We start from the raw sequence: 19,038 nt of genomic DNA, 5'->3' as shown, positions 1-19,038 counted from the left end.
AATGTACTATGTTATAAGGAAGGGAAAAAAAACCCCAAAATAAACAAATGAACCCCAAAACAACCCCAAAAGGAATATTTTCAATATTAGAAATACATTAAGCTGCTGAACACTGCCTTCATATATAAACGGTACATTGTGTTATACAGCCAAAGCACTTTTCCCAGGAATTGCAGTAAATTTTTATGTAGGTTACACAGAAAACTTACCCATTATGGCAGTGAGTATGAAAACTCAAACTTCAGGGAAATGGTTGCTTCATTAGCATTATTTTATCTCCTAAAATGCAAAAACCCCACAATTATTAAAGTTGTCAAAGCCATGTAAAATAGTCAACTTTTTATTGTTTATGGGCAGTTTTTTCTAAAATTCTACATAGCAAACACACATACCAACTACAAATAAGCTTGCATAAGACACATATATGATATGTGGAGAAAACAGATAATGTCCCCAAAGTCTCACCAGCCTGAGTAACATATATAATCTCTCAAGACACCAAGCCTGAACTGAATATTCTTCGAGACTAAATCTGATTTTAATCTCTATACCCCAATGATGATTAGTAGTTTAACAGTAACACTACATGGGCTAACCACAATTATTAAGATTATTAAGAACCAATTCTTTTTCTACAGGTCCCTGTATCTCGTTCTCATAAATTCTGCGTTCAGAACTATATACATATATAGTTCATATCTATAAATTAGTATGAAACTCACAGCACAAATCAGGAGTCATCAATACCTACTGATTACATAAACTATATATCAGTTGAGTCACCTACTACCATCTATTACAAGCTCCATAATAACCAAGAGCTTCAGCTTCTAAGGCAGACCCAGAGCTCCCACTACGTAATCAGAAACCAGTTCAGCTAAAGAACACACAGAAAAGCACATGAAAACTAAAAGCTGAAAATCTAATTGTTGTGTATGCTGTGTTACATACTCCCAAATCTATTGACAGACTCACAACAGTACCTGAAATAGCTTCCAAGTGTTGGGGGAAAGAAACTCCCATCAACTGCTTCGTAAAGTATTAAAACCTCTAAGAGTGTGAAAAGTAAGCCTGGCCTGGGGCTGCCCACAGCCTCAAGGCACAACCCCAACTTTTACTACTAATGGTATCTTCAGCCTCCTGATGCCACCACAGCAGGAGACAAAAAAATATTTTTCAAGAAAACCCTACCCAAAATAAACCAATTAACCAACCAAATGGTTCTACTGCTCTGTAACAGAAAAGGAAACTCACGAAGACAAAAAACCAGGGGACTTGCACTAATCCTCAGAGAGGAAAATGGGCTGAATTTTAACTTATTTGCTGAATGATAGTGGTCAAAATAAGGACTGTATCTTTGAACTCTGCTCCCACACAAGATGCCAGGAGATCTGATTTGCTTATTGAATTAGGATTATCTTTATGGCCTTAAATATAAGGACTAATATTTCTTCCCCAGGAGCGATGCATCTTTTGCATCCCTGAGAATTCAAAAAAGCAGAACATAGATTAAAGTATTTCCTATGCTATGTTTTTTGTATCAGCAGTTTTCTTGGGGAATCTTCCAAAAAATTATTCACTAAAGTGCTTATAAAACATCTTTTTAATTCTGTATTTGATCCAATTGTCTTAAAATGAGAGCTAATGTCATTTTCATAAAATGTCTGTTTAAATTAGCTGTCTTAATACATTAAACGTAACAATGCATTTCATGACTTTGGATGAAGTACTTCTGTCATATTTCTTTGTAAGCATTTCAAAGAAATACAATAGTTCTGTGAGGCATTTTAAATCTTCTACCACACGTGAAGAAAACAAAAGCAACTTACATCTCCAAACAAAAACACCCCAGATGTTCTTCCTCAACCTAGCTGAAAAAACTCCAAACTTGGAAGCTGAAGATATTTGAGTTTAAGGGCTCACACAGGGCTGGAAAGAAAAACATCTCCTCCAAGTTCATCCAGCTACAACTCATTCTTTAGTATTAATCTGTGACATGTCTAACCAGAACATAAGCTAATAAGTGAGCATCCATTTATTTTCCCTTCTTTAAAAGGAAAAAATCCAACTTAAGAAAATTAAATTTCTCTAGTAACTTTATTCTTATTTTATCTTCCCTTTTAACCAAAATTCTCTGTTCAAATATGAAGTATAATTAGCCACCTTATAATCAGTTAACAACACCTTTGTGTTAGCATTTCATGTTACTTCAAAAATAAGCTAACAACATTAAAATTTCAATTAAAAACATGACTTAGAGACCAAATTTTATTACGATGTTTATGAATTCATCTTGTGGAAAAAAACCCTTCTGTTTTTAACTGATCAGTTTCACAATGGATTGTAACAACAGGGTGGTTATGGAGAGTAAAAACGAGATAACAATAACCAACATTTTTCAAACAAGTATATATAAATTCAGTAGAAAGCTAAAAAAGCATACCCTAACTCCTGGCTGCAAAGCAGCCCTAGTATAGCACACACACAAGAGTAGATTACAATCCAAGACAAAAAAAAAAAAAGGAAGCAAAACAAAAATTTGAAACTCTGAGAAAGACTCAGGAGAAGCAAAGGCTGCGAACACAAAGAGCAGATGCAAAGGTAGAATAAAATTATGTCAAAGTCTTGCAGAGAGACACAAGCAGCCTGAATTTGAATGTAATTAAAGAAGGGATGACAGTGAATTTCAAAAAGGTGTTTGGCACACTCTTATCACATCATCAAAGAAGTATATCCTAGCAACAGCATTTTGGATATAAGGGTGGAGAGATGCTGATTTATATTCATGATTCACTTCCCACCAGCCACCTTCCATAATCTGGAAGTCTTTCAGAATCTGACAAAGCTAAAAACAATTTCCAAGAATCACCTGGATATTTTCTTTCTTCAGTGGCTTTGTCAAGGCAAATGAAACAAAGTCTGAGGACAAGTAAGCCATGCAGACAATGTAGCTGTTTCAGACACCCTTGAGCTAATTGCCCATTCTCACACACTTCTATAATAACCATAACACGGTGCTCTCAGTTACTAAATCAAGAATAATATAAACCCAGTGAAGCAAGAAATCTACCTTAGCCTGATTTAGTAAGGAATTCATACTTACACAGGAACCCTTTACCTACATAGAAAGGTGCTTTTCACTTTCAGAGTCCAAACCTGTTGCAATAGAAGGGCAAGAATCTCAAGGGTATCAATCCAGCCACTAATTTTTCACTAAAATAAATGAGTGCACACATAAATGGTTTCCAATCCTTACACCAAAGCAAAGTGACAATGTGAACTCGAAATAAGAAAGATGTACTGTAATTATTTCAATCACAGGTAAAGAGTAAATCAGACTTACACTGTATTAGACACAAGCATGTTAAACCAAGGCAACATGAAAACAGTATCTGCTTGCATTGCTATTCAGAGACATACTTGTCTAAAGAGATGAAGCAAAAAGAGCCAAGTAAAAATGAAGAGGAGCATTCACAGCTGATTTTTCACACTGTAGAATGGTCAAACAGAATATAAAATAAGACTATAAAATTTTATTTCATAGTAAGAAGAATGAGACAGATAAAATGGTTTTATTCTAAAAATGTTATTCTTAATCAAATGCTTGGTCTCACACAACCAAGCTCCTATAAATCACAGCAAGCGAAGCTGACAAGATCTCAAGTGAACATCTAGTCAAACATATCTGCTTAACCTTTAGCCAAAATAATGTGCAGCACTGCCTGTTAAGGTTTTTATTTTAAAGAATAAACATAGTATCTGTGAACAAGACAAAGAGTAATACCTAAATCTGAACTTCTGTAGCATTTTTCATAACTCAAAGCAACTGTTGGCATAAATGGCAATAATGACACTACATAGTGTGATAAGCACAGAAGTCAGTATTGTTACAAGACATTAGAAGATAGCTAAAAGAAGGTAATTCCATGGAAATGAACATAAAGAAGAGGATTGTATATGGACATACACACAAATGAACACTGGACAAAAAGCCATCCTTTTCAAAGAATATGAAAGCAGCAGCAGTAGCACAAAATCACGAATGACAAAAAGAGAGAATCGAAGAACAGTAAAGAGAAAAATCCTAACAGTAAAGGAAAACAAAGCAAAAAATAGAACTCAGTGGGTCATATGGAACCTTATGAATTATTTTTAACGGGATGAATTAAATAAAAGAAATATTACTCCTGTCATAGTTCTATGGGATCTTTTAAAATATACGGCAAGGGAATGAAGAAATGCTTCTTTAGGAAACATCTGTTGAAATGTTTGATTCCAGCCTTTTTTGCACACCTTGAGGAATCTTTAGATCTGAAAGCCACCAAGGAGGAATCCTGTCTATCAACAGCACACCAGTAAGGGCATGAGCCACAGAGCAGTAATACTCTCCTCAGATCCTCCCCTCTCACGTGCCCTCCTCTGTTCTGAAGCACTTTCTTTCCCCCATAATTTATCCCAATGGTGAGGTTAACTGCCCTGACAGGACACACTGAGAGTGTCCACCCAACTGTGCTGTGCTAGGAGAGACTGGCAAAACCACAGAACCAACCAAGCCCTGCCAGCTGACAGACACCTCAGAGCAAGGAAGACAATCTAGTGAAGCATTTCTCATGACCAGGGAAGTAATTCAGGAATGATTAAGTCCTGTCCTGGACTTATTGGCTAAATATCACATGATATTCTAGTTATTTGCTTTCAAACCTCAATTAACTAAGAGGAAACCCAGCTGATGGGCTAAAAGAAAAGAAACCCATATTCCTATTTAGCAGAAAACACCAATGAACATGTTTCCTACTGCAGGTCCCTGGAGACCAACAATGATCAGGCAGGCACAATAAGATAGAAAAGTTATGGCTTAAGTAAATTACCTGAATCATGTCTGAAAACAGTTGCAGTCCAGCAAAATGTATTTAAATACCATCAAGTATTTTAAATACATATAATAATTTACTGTGGTTACTCTCCATTTATTATTAATTAAAAATAATACTAAACACTTTAAAAATGAGACGAACTGTGTTTATGGTATTTAACTGACAGGACTGCTTTCTGAAGTTCTATACTCCCTGCAACCAGGAGGGCACCACCCACAATTAGAAGCTATATTTCATGCAAGTCTAAATATTGTGGTTTATTACATTTACTCTGTAATGTTTTTGACATAAAGACAATCATTTAGGAAATTGGAAAAAAACTTTCAGCCACAAGATTGGACAAGCAAGAAATAATTGAGAAGAATTATTAATCGCAATGTGTAAATATCTAACATAGGTGCAATACACATTAAAGAGGCATAGTGAAATCCTTGTGTGCATAAAAATGCAGAGTATGCAGAAGCCATCTTGCTTCTGTACACAACCTACAGGCACAGTGCTCCGTGCAGACTGCAGACAGCAACTGTGGGATGGCAGAAGCATCAGAATCTTTGTGGCTGGTACACAGGTATCAGGTATCTCTACAATGGGCAGGCTTGTGATTTCTTACCCTGAAGACTTTTAAAATCTTCCTGGCAAGCAAAAAAAAAAAAAAAAAAAAAAAAAAAAAAAATTTATGTCTCACTGAGCCCACAGGAACATGCAGACTTACATCATCTATACAGCTACAGACATGATTTGGTATTTGTTTATTTTATGAAAAGAATTGTTACTAGCTGCACTCCTTCCAGAGTTCAATTTAATTCACAGACAAACAAAAAAGTAACAAAAATCCCCAAACCAATAAAACAGACTAGACTTGCATAAAAAACAATATCTGTGGATGGTGCCCGCCCAGTTCCAGGAAGAATAAAACCTCAAAAATCAGTGCTGTCAGTTCTAGCACCTTAAGTGCAGCTCTCACTCAAGTTACCTTGGGAACCAGATTTCAGAATTAACTGAAGGATCCAATGTGCCCAGTGACAATAGCAAAATTTCATTCAGATTAAATCTTCAGTTCCTGCTGTTCTATAAACTGTAATTTGACATTTATCAGCTTGATGAACTATGATCTTGACTTGAAAAACTTACAGTGTGCTGGAAGGTTTGAGAGTGTAAGGACGGAATTTTTCAAGACTGTTCTCATAAAAATGCAAAGCAGTTCAAGATGAGTTTATAGCAAAATTAGGCTTTTGAGATAAATATCTTAACACTTACAGCAATATTCACAAAGAGTAACCATAGTCTACGAAAGCTAATCTCTCTACATTTCCTTTACAGTTGACAGGGAGAGATAAGCATATTTAGAGAGTTTCAAGACACTTAAATGCGAGTTTCCTGCTTTGAATGAACCCTCTTCTTTCTAAGCAGCATCAAGAGCCACTATTAGCTAACCCTTCATAGGCCCACTCCATTTCAAGTACCCCAAAAAGATAAGATTGTAATTGGCCTCAAACAGAAAAACCATCTATTTTCCTCAACAAGATCTCTTTCCTCACCTAATTCAAGTTTTACAGAACTTCTGGATTTCCTGTATCTGTCATGGCCTCGGCAACAGCCAAAGCACTTGACAGCTCATTTCTCAACCTAACTGAAAAATTACTTTGCTGATACATCAATCAAATCTTTCTTGAAAGTCAGAATGCTTTCTTAAGATCTGTTTATGATTTTTAAACTTAAAAATTTTAAATTGAGGAAGGGTCACAGCAGCTGAAACTTGCAGACACACACCACAGCGACACCTTGCAAAATATGTTACTGTTCCCAGTTCTGCAACAGAACATACAGGCTGCAAATTGACTGTGCATCCTCCTCTCTTATCCAGGACTAGATTTTCTCACAAAGGTATGTTACAAAAAAGGAACAGACACAGTTCACTGGGTTACACATAACTGCATCACTGCCTCCACAGCACTCGGGCATCTTGGAAATCCATCACCACCATCATGGTGGAAAGCCCCAGAGCACCACAACATGAACATCCCTTACCATTAGCTGGGCATATGCTAAACGAACTGCTTAGTGCTATTCACATCATAAAAATGTTTAAGGCTAACTCAATATATTAAGATAACTTTGGAGTATCAACAAACATACACAGTACAACACTTCTGTGATGTTTGTAACTTCATTGTAATTTACTATCTTACATGAACTGAGTAGATGCATAAAAGGTGTCGCAAACAAAATAGGTGTATGAAATTTTTATACTCTAGAATACCATGAAACATGCACTACAGTGAGTGTCATAAAGAGGTCTAGGTGCTTCTGTGTCTCCTTCCAAAAATCTCAAGTGGTGCTCTTGGCTCAGCATTTGTTGCTGTTATTTGGAGCCCTTATGCTGAAGCTGTCATGAGTGGCACCAATGTTAGTTTCACTCCAAACTTAAGACTAACAAGTCAAAATACTTGTGAAGAAGAGCTAAAGGTGCTACAGTGAAAACCATTCCTGACTACAAATGTAACTGCCTGTGCTCTATCCAAGGTCCTACAAGAAGAAAACTGTTTGGAGAGGGTTTTGTCCAACAGACAGTTCACAGCATAAACCCTAAAAGAATACAGTTTTAGCTCTCATCCTTGTGACAGCATTCAAGATCACCAGTTCAGCCAAAGAACTAATTGTACACAGTAGAGATTTAATCCTACAAGCACTACCAGTACTGATGATTCCTGCAACCTTCACTACTCTAAGAATGGAAGACCATGCTACAACCAGCAACAAATAAATGGATTCTAAGAGTAACCACTCACTAAAAGAATAAACCTAACATGAACCACTTCTATCAACAATATGCTATGAGGAAAAAAAAAAAAAAAAATTAGAAAAAATGCAGTCTTCCAGCAGTTACTGAGTATTGCAAACAGCTGGAACATTTCAATTAATGTACAAGAGCGATTACATATAAACCATCAGTCACATACGGCTTTTGAGGACACACAGCAGAGAGCACCTCCTTTAACTCCAGTAACTAGTTCTATCCTTTCCACTTAACCTTTCTGTTTTGTGACTGTGATGAGTTGAAATACAAGCATTTTGGGAAATAAGCAAGATGAATAAAACCACTCTCCATTTCTACACCTAGTTTTAATATCTACCTTCAGGTACTGAAACTACAAAGCTTTGTTTTTCTTCAGTCATATTTGAGAGAATCTTCCATTCAGAGAAAAACTCAACTATTTTGAATTTGCAGCAGTTGTGAGTTTTAATCATGGCTGCAAATCACGTCACCATTTCAAATCAAGTACCAAAAATTTAACATAAGGATACGTATGAGAGTTTTTGATTAATATGATCCACCTGGCATTTTGCTGTGACACCAGTAAGAACAGAATCCAAGTCTCCAAGGACATTTTTGTGTCTTCACCATGAAGACAGCTCAGTCTCAATTACTCTCCATCTTCCAAATTTTTCAAGAGATAAAGGAGAAATTGCCCTCAGTGAACAGTCCTTGTTATATACTACCTTACTCATTCCTCAAAGCACAGTTGTTTCTCAAAGCACAATTCTTCCTGCACACTACTCAAGGCAGTGATACGTTGAGCAAATCCAGAGTACAGTAATACAACTATCATTTTTCTCATCTTCTGCTGCCTTGCTATGTTTTCCTACTCTAATGATGCACCAGCACCTGGAACTTCTGCCTAAAATGTATTTCCTGGCTCACACTCAATTCTTCCTCATTAAGTTCCCCACGTGCTCCTCTCATTGTAATTCAAATTAGCTTTGTACATTCAGTCAGACAGTTCTTTCATTTTTTTCTATTCTCAAAACAAATATAAAATGCAAAAAAAAAAAAATCTCATAGTACATGGACATGGAATATTTAAGTAGATAAGATATTCATGAACCATACACATTTCCAACACATCATAGAAAAAACACTCCTGAGTCCATCTCCAAACCAAGAATAAAACACGTAGCAACAAACAGCAATTAATTGAACCAGGGAGCCCCAGGTATGGAGAGATTCAGACCTCACACTTGGAACTGTACAGAGAGCTCAATAATACCACCAAGAAGACAGGTAAGAGTATAATTAATATACACTAATGGAAACTGAGAAAACCATGTGTACATGCACAGGTAACACATAGTATGCAAAATACAAATATTCTTTTACATGCATTTTTGCAGCATTTTTGTAGCGAGCAGGTCTCACTGTGCAGGTCTAAATGGACAAATTTGTAAGTCTTTACCCATATGCAGTAGGCACTGTGTTTTAAACTGGATGACTCACAGAGGCTAAAACACTAAGACATTGCTAAACTATCTAGTGCACAAACTCTTTGTCACTTTACACTTTGGTAATAATCTTTAAATCCCTGTGAATTAAAAAAAAATAAATCATAATTCAACCCAAACCCTCATAATAACATTGAAACCAAAATGTAAAAATAGAAACATAGGTTTGTCAAAACACTCCAGAATTAAATGCAAAGACACAAAGACAGCGCATTGTCATAAGGTTTCCTTCTTGCACCTGCACTAGCACAGCCCTTAGCAGTGGGTACCAAATTATGAGGACATCTATGATGCTTCATTATTGTGTTTTTCTCTCAAGTGATAAAAATGTAAGAACCCTCATAAATACAGCAAATAAAAAAAACTACAGACTCAAAAGTTCCAGAGAAAGGATTACTATGTCTGTGCCCACTTCTTACCATCAACTTTAAGACAACTGTTCCACTGCTAAGGTTACATTTGTGTCAAGAGAGTAATCCTGCTTGTCTAAAGTAAATGCTGCTGTCCAGCTGAACCTTGATGACAAGCAGGAGATCTGGAGCCAACAAATTTTACATTTTAGTTAATAATCAGCCTACCTAACTGGTCTCACATCTCTACAGTATCAATGCCAACACAAAGAAAGGAGTAAGAAGTCATGCTGGAATCAACCCTTTCGACCACTGCACAGATCCAGACCTTCTAAAAAAGGTGACATGCATAATGCAGAGATTTCAGGAAATTACACAATATTAAGTGTGACATATAACAAATAAACTACAAATAATAAATATACATGCAATTGCGATGGAGCAGGGAAGAGATCCTCACTTTCAAATCCTGGTGCACTCTGTGTATTTATATAAAGAACTGCTCTCACTCAGTATCATGCTCTATTTGGATTTATGGTGCTGGAAAAGTCTCGCCAAAGGCCTTCTTGCAGTCACAACATAAGAAAGAAGATCTACCCTTGCATGAAAAAACTGCTTAAAATATAGAAGACATAGGACAGACATAGTTGTTTTCACAAGGAAGGAGGATACCAATGGGCCTCCACAATAATGTGTGTTGTTCAATATATCATAAATTATCCAAGAAACAGCAGCTTTCTGAAACTCCTACTATTTGAGAAAACAAGGAGAGAACCGACTAGAGTAGAGGTGGTGGTCAGTCAAAGTCAAGAATGGGTTCTACAGGGGAAAAGAAATAGGCAAGTTAGGACTCTTGTTTCAGTAACATTTGGGTGTGGGGATAAAGTGACAAAGGGCCACAAATTGTACAAGGAATAGAGAGATATATTGTTATAATACACAGAGAATGTCCACTCTCCTCCAAAAAAAAGATGACACCAAAGGAATTCAGTACAAATGTTTAACAAGCTAAAAAAAAAGGTAATTTTTACTAGAACCACTAACATACCTATAGAATTTCTGACAAAAGGATATTTGGATGCCAGACATTTATTTAGCTGCATGCAAAAAAGGTCTGAGAAAAAAATCCAAACATTACTAGCTACACAAAAACTATACCAGATTTAGAATCAACCTTACTAAAAATAAGTAGGGACTGAAAGAATATTCAAGCTAAAAATGCTCACACTGTTCTCACTCTTCCATAAGCATTCATTCATGCTCATTGTTGAGGGAAGAATACTGGATTATCTTTTGTTTGATTCTATCACACATTAAGATTTTACCTAAAACTTGCCAGACAGTTCACCAATAACACATAAATTTTCTTCTTTCAGTATTCATGATAGTGCCAGTATCACAGACACAGAAACATAACAGACATTCCATGAAGGAACTTGCTGCAACAAGGCTTTTGTTAAGTCAGTCATTAAGAAGTCATTACATGATCCACCTCATCCCTGCCTGAAGTTACCATGCTCACTGCTACCAGCAGTGCAAAAAATGCTTTTCTAAACTCAACTTTACACCAAGACAGTTATCATCAAGCCATTATGGAAAAAAAACCCCACGATTCCCATGGGGGTTTGCTATTCAAATTGATTTTTATTTTTAAAACAAAGTCTTATGCTGGAGTTACAAAAATTGTGGCACTGTTAAAAACACACAGTCAGTGCGACAAAACAACAGTTAAATACAGTTGAATTTTACTAGTTTTCAGCCACTGCATTAATAAAATATTTAGGGTGACAAATCTCATGGTCTTCAATAGAACGGTGTAATTTTTTAAGATTTTCTTTAGAAGTTTAATTTCTGCTTGTGCCAATATTTTAGCTCTCTCTTTTTTATTATTATTATAAAAAATTCAAACAGCTTGATCCAGATTTTTCCAGTTTTCAAAAGTTTGTTCAAAGATAAGACTATAGCTACTTCCGGTAACATAGTATTATGAACTGTTAGCATTTACAGATCTCTTGTCTAAATTATTTTTAAATAATTTCAAGGATAGGTGAGATGTAATCAACACTGATTGCTTGAACACTTCTTCCTGCAAGAAACTAAAAAAGGTCTTCATTAGTAATTACTGGTATCTGTTTAAAGTTTTGTGAAGAACACACTGCTGAAAGAATTGCAAAATTTGTCCCATCTGTGATCTAGCCTCAAAAATTATAGATAAAATAATTTACATTTACGTAAGTCTGATAAAATAGAGTAAAATCGGGGAACATGCTTAACATGTAGCTGACTCTGCAATTCTTCCAATAAAGCATGCCTATAGGATTAAAATTTCTTTTGCTACATCACTGGACCATATGACATCTTGAAATAGCAAAAGGCTTGCTCAGGTACAGATACACTGACAGAGGTTACCTCAGCAATATAATTTACTTCAAAAGGCAGCACATGTATAAAACAGAGCACTAAGGACACTCTTGTGCCAATAGAAGCTGCATCTAACCCTAGGAGAACTTGTCCTCAATCAAATTTCCTGTTCTAGAGCAGGCTTATGTTCAAAAGCCACAGGGATTGCACGTGCTGGGAAAGAGATATGGAAGAGCAGCAAGTGCATACTCTGCTAAGTATAAAAAGGCTTAATAGAAGAAAACTAACACAAAATAAAGATTGAATTCTATACAGTATAAGGTTATATTCCTTGGAAAGGTAAGTCCAACTCATATATATGAAGAAAGAGATAGCTGATACAACAACACTAGCATGAGCTTCTGTGTTAGCAAATGCAGGAGCCAGGAACCTGATGCTGTTGGGAAGAAAAGAAAAAAGGCCCAACAACAAAACAAAAACAAAACCCAGCCATACCTGCATGCACACACCCTGGAATGACATTTTAATAAGGCTGTCATGTTACTTCTGCTACTTGCAGAGTAACTTAATTACTCTGTTGCTCAAAAACTGTCTGTAGAATACAGACAAATCAGTGCACAGGGAGACTGAATAGGAGAAATCCTGCTTGCACAGTTTACTAAAGAGAAGTCCAAAATAAAAGGAGACAGAGGAAAAGTCTTCATGTATGCAAACACTTGGTGCAAAGAACACAGAAACCATTATCCTGCATGAGTAATAAAAGTTGGATGAGAATTAACTGGCTTAACTAGCACCAAGACAGAGTTAAATGTTAAGAAAAGCCTCCTAAAAACAATAACAGTCATGTACCAGCTATAAATAGACCAGTGAAGAGGTGTGGTATTCCCCTCTTCTGAGTTTTTTAAGAGATGATCAGACAAGTGTCTGTCACACATGATTTCAGCATATTTCCTTTGCCTCTGGTGGGGGCTGACCTCATGAAATCCCTTCCCTTCTTACATACATTTCTTCCTTCATCCAAATGAGAAATTTTCATCGGTGTTATCATACCTGGGCTTCAAAAATACAGTCCTTACCATATAAACATCTGAAGCATATGAAATTTATTACATTGCTGCTGTCAGATTATTAGTGTACTTGGCACAAACCATCTCAGGAAAACAAAAAGCAGTATCTTTTAGTACTGCAGACAATACACAAAAAGGGACAAATGATGGTTGGAAATACAGAAAGAGAAGCAAGTGAGAAAGATATTGTGAAGGATCCAAAGAAAAAAAATGGCTGAAAACAAAGTTACAACAAAGAAAAAATACTTTACCCTAAAGAAAACTGTTTTCCTCTCACATGAAAAACTGAGTTAAAGTTTGCTGGTATATCTTAAAATATATGCAATAATTTGAGATACAGAAGTACACATAAGTAAGACTTCACAAACAGATGGGACAAAGACATGTCTCTACAGGCCTCCCTGCATTACCAATTCCCAACTGCTGGTTTTTAATGGACAATGCAGATACTTCTGCTTTGGCCTTGCTCAACTAAGTCCTACTTAAATAACCTTATGAAGCTGGGCCCTAAACCATGCCACATGTGTATTTGTGGGTCAAGTATCTCTAGAACAGTGGTTCCCATGGGGAATCCCTGCAGTATCACAATACAGAACTCCATCTTTCCTTTTCTCATTGTCACCAATCTTCCTGACGCTTCCCAAAGATCATATTTAAGATGATTATATTAAAATATCTCAGAAAACCCTGAAAATAAGCATGGTTAGTCTAAGAAAATGGGTTTACATGGAGCCATAAACTTCATTTGTCATATTATTAAATCAAGATGTCATGCAAAGATACAGAAATGAGAAGTGAATCACAAATAACACACTGAATTCTGAACATGTTCCCATGTTTCCAATGTTATTCTGCAAGCTGTGTGCAATTATAGCATGCATGATCTATTTTGACCTTAGCACTATAAAATACCAAAATATTAAAATAGCAAAAGAAGCATTTATTCCTAAAGAGATTTTTCTTTCTTCTCACAGAAGAATCAGTGTGTTTAATAGAATTTACAGGTTTTTGTTGTTGTTGTTTGTTTTGCTTTATTTAATACTGTGCCAGTTTTATTTCAGAATTTTAAAAGCTTACACGTAGAAATAAACTTTCAGGACAGCAAATCTAATAGTTTGCCTAATTAGATAAATCTAGAGTCACTAGGCAATATATATATTTACATGAGCTTGCATGTATATGAAAATACATGACATTTTCTGCATTTAAGATGTCCTTGACTACACCAATCAGTCAAATTTTCACCATTCATTAATTTTTCTCCAAAAAGTCTAAACAAAGGATAATGTTAGTAGTACAAAACATCTAAAAAGATATTACTAGATAATATGCTCATTACTCCAAAGTAAATGGGTATCCCTCCATAGAGCAGAACACCATTGGCTGTGTGTTGGGGAAGAGAGGGAACAAATGAAGGAAATCAATCTATTATCACACTCAGGTTGCATTTTATAAGAAAACATTACTTTTAAGTTCAGAGGATGCCCAGTTAGAGCCACTGAACAACTTGTCACAAAAACAGATTACTCATTACTTTTGACTTAGTTTGCTGAGGCAAAAAGCCTACAGATAATACAAAAGAAAAAAACTATAAAACTTTAAATTTTCAAGATTTCAAAGCTTTTTTTCTCTATAGTTGTCCACAAATACTTATTAGAATGACTTATTATTAATAAGCAATTCTGATTTCTACCTAGATATGAACAACTTATTCTAGGCAATGATCAGGAAAAAATGTGATGTAAAAACTATAACTGTGGACAAAGTTACAGCTTGAACAACATGCGTGCTCTCTCCAGAGAAAACTTTATAATAAAACAATCTCTCCTGCATTTAACATCACTAGCCTTTAAATTCCACAAGCCTGTGCACTGACTAGCTTTCCCAACATTCATAGCAAAGAACCACTGACACATCTATGACCAAAATTGACAGGTTATTCATTTTTACAATAAATTAGTTTTATCAATGTAAAGCAAAAATAAAACAAAAAAAGCTTGCCTACTGATATTAAATAAATTTACTATAAAACTCCTAAGACTACCAAGTTATCTTGAAAAAAGAAACCAACGTTCCTCTGACAGTTTAGAAATCTCAGCAAGCCAAGGCAAGCAATGCAAAGACTTCAGTTTTCTTCACCTTATTCTTCTATTAGTGCTAGGTAAACCACCTGTTCAAACACCAACACAGAGCTCATCGAGGCAAACTCTACAGATATTTTTCTTCTCAAGCAATGAGTCAATCTGACAAATACTACCTTCCTATTCTGCTTTATCAACATACACTAAAACCTTGGGGGGAAAACCAAATTAATTAAATACATCTTTGCTACCTGAATCAAATCTGGGTTCAATACATATTGGTGGCAGTCATGATAGAACACACAGTGTAAAGGAAACAGGAATTATAGCATGTTCTGATTTTTAAATAGATTCCTGCAGAAATCACAACTACAAAGTCACTGTAAGGAAAGGTATCAGTGAAAGCATGAAAAAATAGCAACAAAAAAAGAATTATTCTAAGGTTTTTCAGTGTGGCATAAATAATAGCTCATTAATATCCCTTCCCTTAAAAATATCCGCAGGGAATTGCACAGGAAAGAACACTTTCTAGAGTATTTCGTTAGTAAGTGCTTTGCCACGAGAGAGCCCGAGACGTTGTGCAAGAGAAGCCTGTAACCATTCCCTCTGCTAACACGTCTCTGCCATATACACGGCAATACAAATCGAAGGCCTCCAACGCTCCGCAACGTGCTGCATTGTTTCAAGAAAAGAAACGTTGTAGTTGAGACATTTTCTGCCCGGCCTAGAAACCCCCTTATTTCAAGGCAGGCTTCTACTATCTTTTACCACCCCCTTAGAGGACACTGCACGATACAATACAGCTTAGAAGCGCTCAGCTAATTTAGCGCTTTGATCTTCAGTAATGCCACAGCCAAAAACTAAAAGCAGATTTATGAAGCAAGAGAACCCAATGGGAAAAAAAAAAAAAAAAAAGGCAAAAAACCCCCAGCCTGGCGGGTGCTGCAATGCACTTCAAAAGCAACACGGGAATAAATAATCCAACATTCACTTTTTCCCCTGACAAAAACATCTCGCAGAATCTGACCTACATACCCAATTCACAGCACCACCACTGCAGAGCAATTCAAAGACGAGAAACCACAGCATCAACGAGCAATCACGGGAAGGTTTAGGATGACATAGAAATACTCGTCAGGCACGTAAAGCACTTAAGATACTGCAGCGCTAATGCAAGTAAGCAACATCAGCGCGTGTCTCCCGGCACCGCAAACAACTACACCGCCGCGTAGCTCCACCTGCACCGGGCCGGGCTCGCTGCCCCCGGCCCGGGCACCTCCGGGACCGCCCCGGGGCCCACCGGGCAAACCCGCCCCGGGGTTCCCGGGCGCCCGGGCCGCCCCCCGCCCGCCCTCTCCCCGCGCACCGACCTATGTCACGGCGGAGGCCGGGCGGCCGCCGGGGACCCCCCGCGCTTCCCGGCGGCGGCGGGCGCAGCCCCGGCTGGGCGTGCGGCGCGGAGGGAGCGGCCAGGATTCCGGAGCGGAGCCCACCCCCCCGGGGGCGGGGGGGAAGGGGCCTGGGGCCTGCCCGCGCCGGGGCACGGCGGGGACGGTGACAGGCGGCGCCGAGGGCGGCGCGGAAGGAAGGACGCGACTCGGCAGGCGGAGGGGATCGGGCAGGTGCCTCGGGGCGCTGCGGCCGCGGCGGGGCCGGGCCGGGCCGGGCCGGGGGTCCCGTCGGGCGTGAAGCGCCTCGGCTGCCGCTGCTGCCGCCCGCGAGCTCCGCCCCGCGCGCGCCGGGCCCCGTGACGGGAGGGAGCGCGAGGCGTCACCGCGCGGCGGCGTCACGGCCAGGGGGCGGCGCGCGCCCGGGGGCTGCGGGGGCGCGTGCGCGCCGGGCCCCGTACTCGGGTTCGAGTCTGCCCGCGGTTCGAGTCCCGCCGGACCCTCCGCAGCACCCCCGGGCCGAGGGCACCGCGGCCCTGCGGCTCCTGCCGCTGCCGCAGCGCCGTCTGGAGCGGCTGCCCGTCCCGGACACGCGAGCGTTAACAGGAGCCCGGCCTAGCGCCGTTCCGCGGTGCGGGATCGGCGCCGTGCGAGGGCAGGACGGGAAGGTGCGCGGCGGTACGAGTATTGCCATTGCTCACTGCAATGAAAACAAATCCTGCCAGGCCTCGACCGCAGGACGCGCTGCCTTGACTTGCCTTTTACAGGGCTGTGCACGCTTTTAGACAGTTGAGAAGGGCGCTCTGCCGCCTCCAGCTCGCCCATTTCTCCCGGCAGAGTGACCGCTCTCCGCAGGAGCCACCTGCTTCCCGCGGGAAGTTAATGCAGGGAAGGAGGAGGCTACCCTCAATTAATCAGCGGGGAAGCAGTCCCTGATACGTAGCAGGACAGCTATTACAGCTACTCTTGCAGTCTTAAGTAGCCGATGACGGTAAATAATAGCACGGCACTGTAATTAGTTTTGTACAGATTTAACAGTAACCTTACAGGCATGAGCCGTGGTGTGTGAGATGCACAAATGAGCTGTGCATGTTTAGCGGATGCCCTTTGAGACACTGCCAGGCCCGCTGTGCTCACACAGGGCTGTACAGAGACAGCAGTGACCTGTGCTGCAGCACCTGACTCCACAGCTCCGTAATTCCCGCTGAGCTGCTGCTCACATGCTGCTTTCTGGGCATGTGGTAAGAAGTATTTAACGTGTAAGACATCAAGAGGTTTGCAAATCCTGGACAACCCCTCAAAATCTGCCCAAAACAAGGGTTGAGGGGCTATTTTGGTCACCCTTAACAAATCTGTGAAATAATACTTGAACAGAAGTTTAAGATTTACGTGTCAATTTCCAGTGGGAACCACATATGAAATTAAGTAATTGCCCATCAAGGTCCATAACTTGATTATTTTAAGATCTTCAACCAAAATAGGCTACAGAGCATGATAAAAGCAAATGTCATAATGTTTTTTTTAAAGGCACTGAAGAAGGCAGTGCTAAAGACCAACAGATAAAGCACATCCAAGAAAGGCACACGGCACTGAATCACTGATTCCAGAACCATCATGCAGGAGACAGTCATCTCAAAGCTAAGACACTTTGCTCCAGACTTGGGAAAATTGTCAGTGGTGTTCACAAGACACTTGTCATGACCAAGAGTCTTTAATTATGAAGTTAAAAAGATGACCTTTTCTGCCAAACAACAGGGAAACAGCCAAGAAAATGCTGACTTGTGATGCTCCTGCCCCATCAAGCAAAATCAATGAGCCACAGCTGCTTACACAGCTTTGAAAACACATCCAGTGTTTCCCTAGCCTTAATGTTCCATTTCATGGTCATTTGTCAGCTTTAGCATCTTGTAACTGGATTTAACTGATGGAGGAGGGGTTAGTAGGTTTTGAAGTCAAAGTTCTTTCACTACAGAAGAAGCCAGCAAGGATTGTGGAAAATCATCCCACTTCCTCTGTCATGGGATGCTTTGTACTGGTGCACAAAGCCTGCCCAGCACAGAGCACCATCCCAAGAGTGCCTTGCACAGGTGATGTACATCACAACAGGCATCAGTGTTATCATGCCATAATCCTGAAATCAGAGCATCTTCACTACCAGGAGCAGAATGAACAGCAAAATATTGACTTTGAGATAAAAAATACCTATCAACACAAAGGACCACCACTCATGACATTGAGCTCAGTCCAAACCCAGGGTCATGGTTCTGGGATCATGTGTCATGCTACCAGAGCAAAGTAAATCTTACAGGAACAGTGCAATTGCTGATATGGAAAATAACAGTAAAAAATAGCTGACAGAAGTTGAAAAAAGTATAACAGCTATTTATCCATTCCATTCAAATCCTGTACAGGTGACAGAAGTTGGGAGATGTGGGAGTGGAAATTATAGAGTAAGCACATCTCAGGATAGTGTACTCAAGCGATTGACTGAAATCTGGCAGAATGGCTCCCCCTGAATTCCAGAATCAATACCTCATTGCAATGAGAGGTTCTCACCTCCTACATATATTGCTCGAGGCTAATAAGTGCCTGCATTAGTTAACACTAGAGCCACAGCTTCTAAACACTTTAAAAAA

At 39.1% G+C, this 19,038-nt stretch overlaps 1 protein-coding gene across 2 annotated transcripts in view; it reads right to left on the bottom strand.

The window, feature by feature from the left end:
- The window catches only part of MAP3K2 (mitogen-activated protein kinase kinase kinase 2), a 49,085-nt gene extending 32,337 nt beyond the window's left edge, over positions 1-16,748 (bottom strand). For both annotated transcript variants that reach the window (XM_056496493.1, XM_056496494.1), the window contains exons 1-2: positions 16,385-16,748; positions 210-279 (exon numbers count right to left, since the gene is read on the bottom strand). In XM_056496493.1, the coding sequence (XP_056352468.1) occupies positions 210-213 (4 nt within the window). In that variant the 5' untranslated portion in view covers positions 214-279; positions 16,385-16,748. The remainder of the gene's footprint in view (positions 1-209; positions 280-16,384) is intronic.
- Between the last annotated feature and the right edge of the window lie 2,290 nt (positions 16,749-19,038).

Source organism: Oenanthe melanoleuca, chromosome 7 (genome assembly GCF_029582105.1).
Source record: "Oenanthe melanoleuca isolate GR-GAL-2019-014 chromosome 7, OMel1.0, whole genome shotgun sequence".
NCBI classification, from domain to species: Eukaryota; Metazoa; Chordata; class Aves; order Passeriformes; family Muscicapidae; genus Oenanthe; species Oenanthe melanoleuca.
This window is presented reverse-complemented; position numbering and strand designations above follow the sequence as displayed.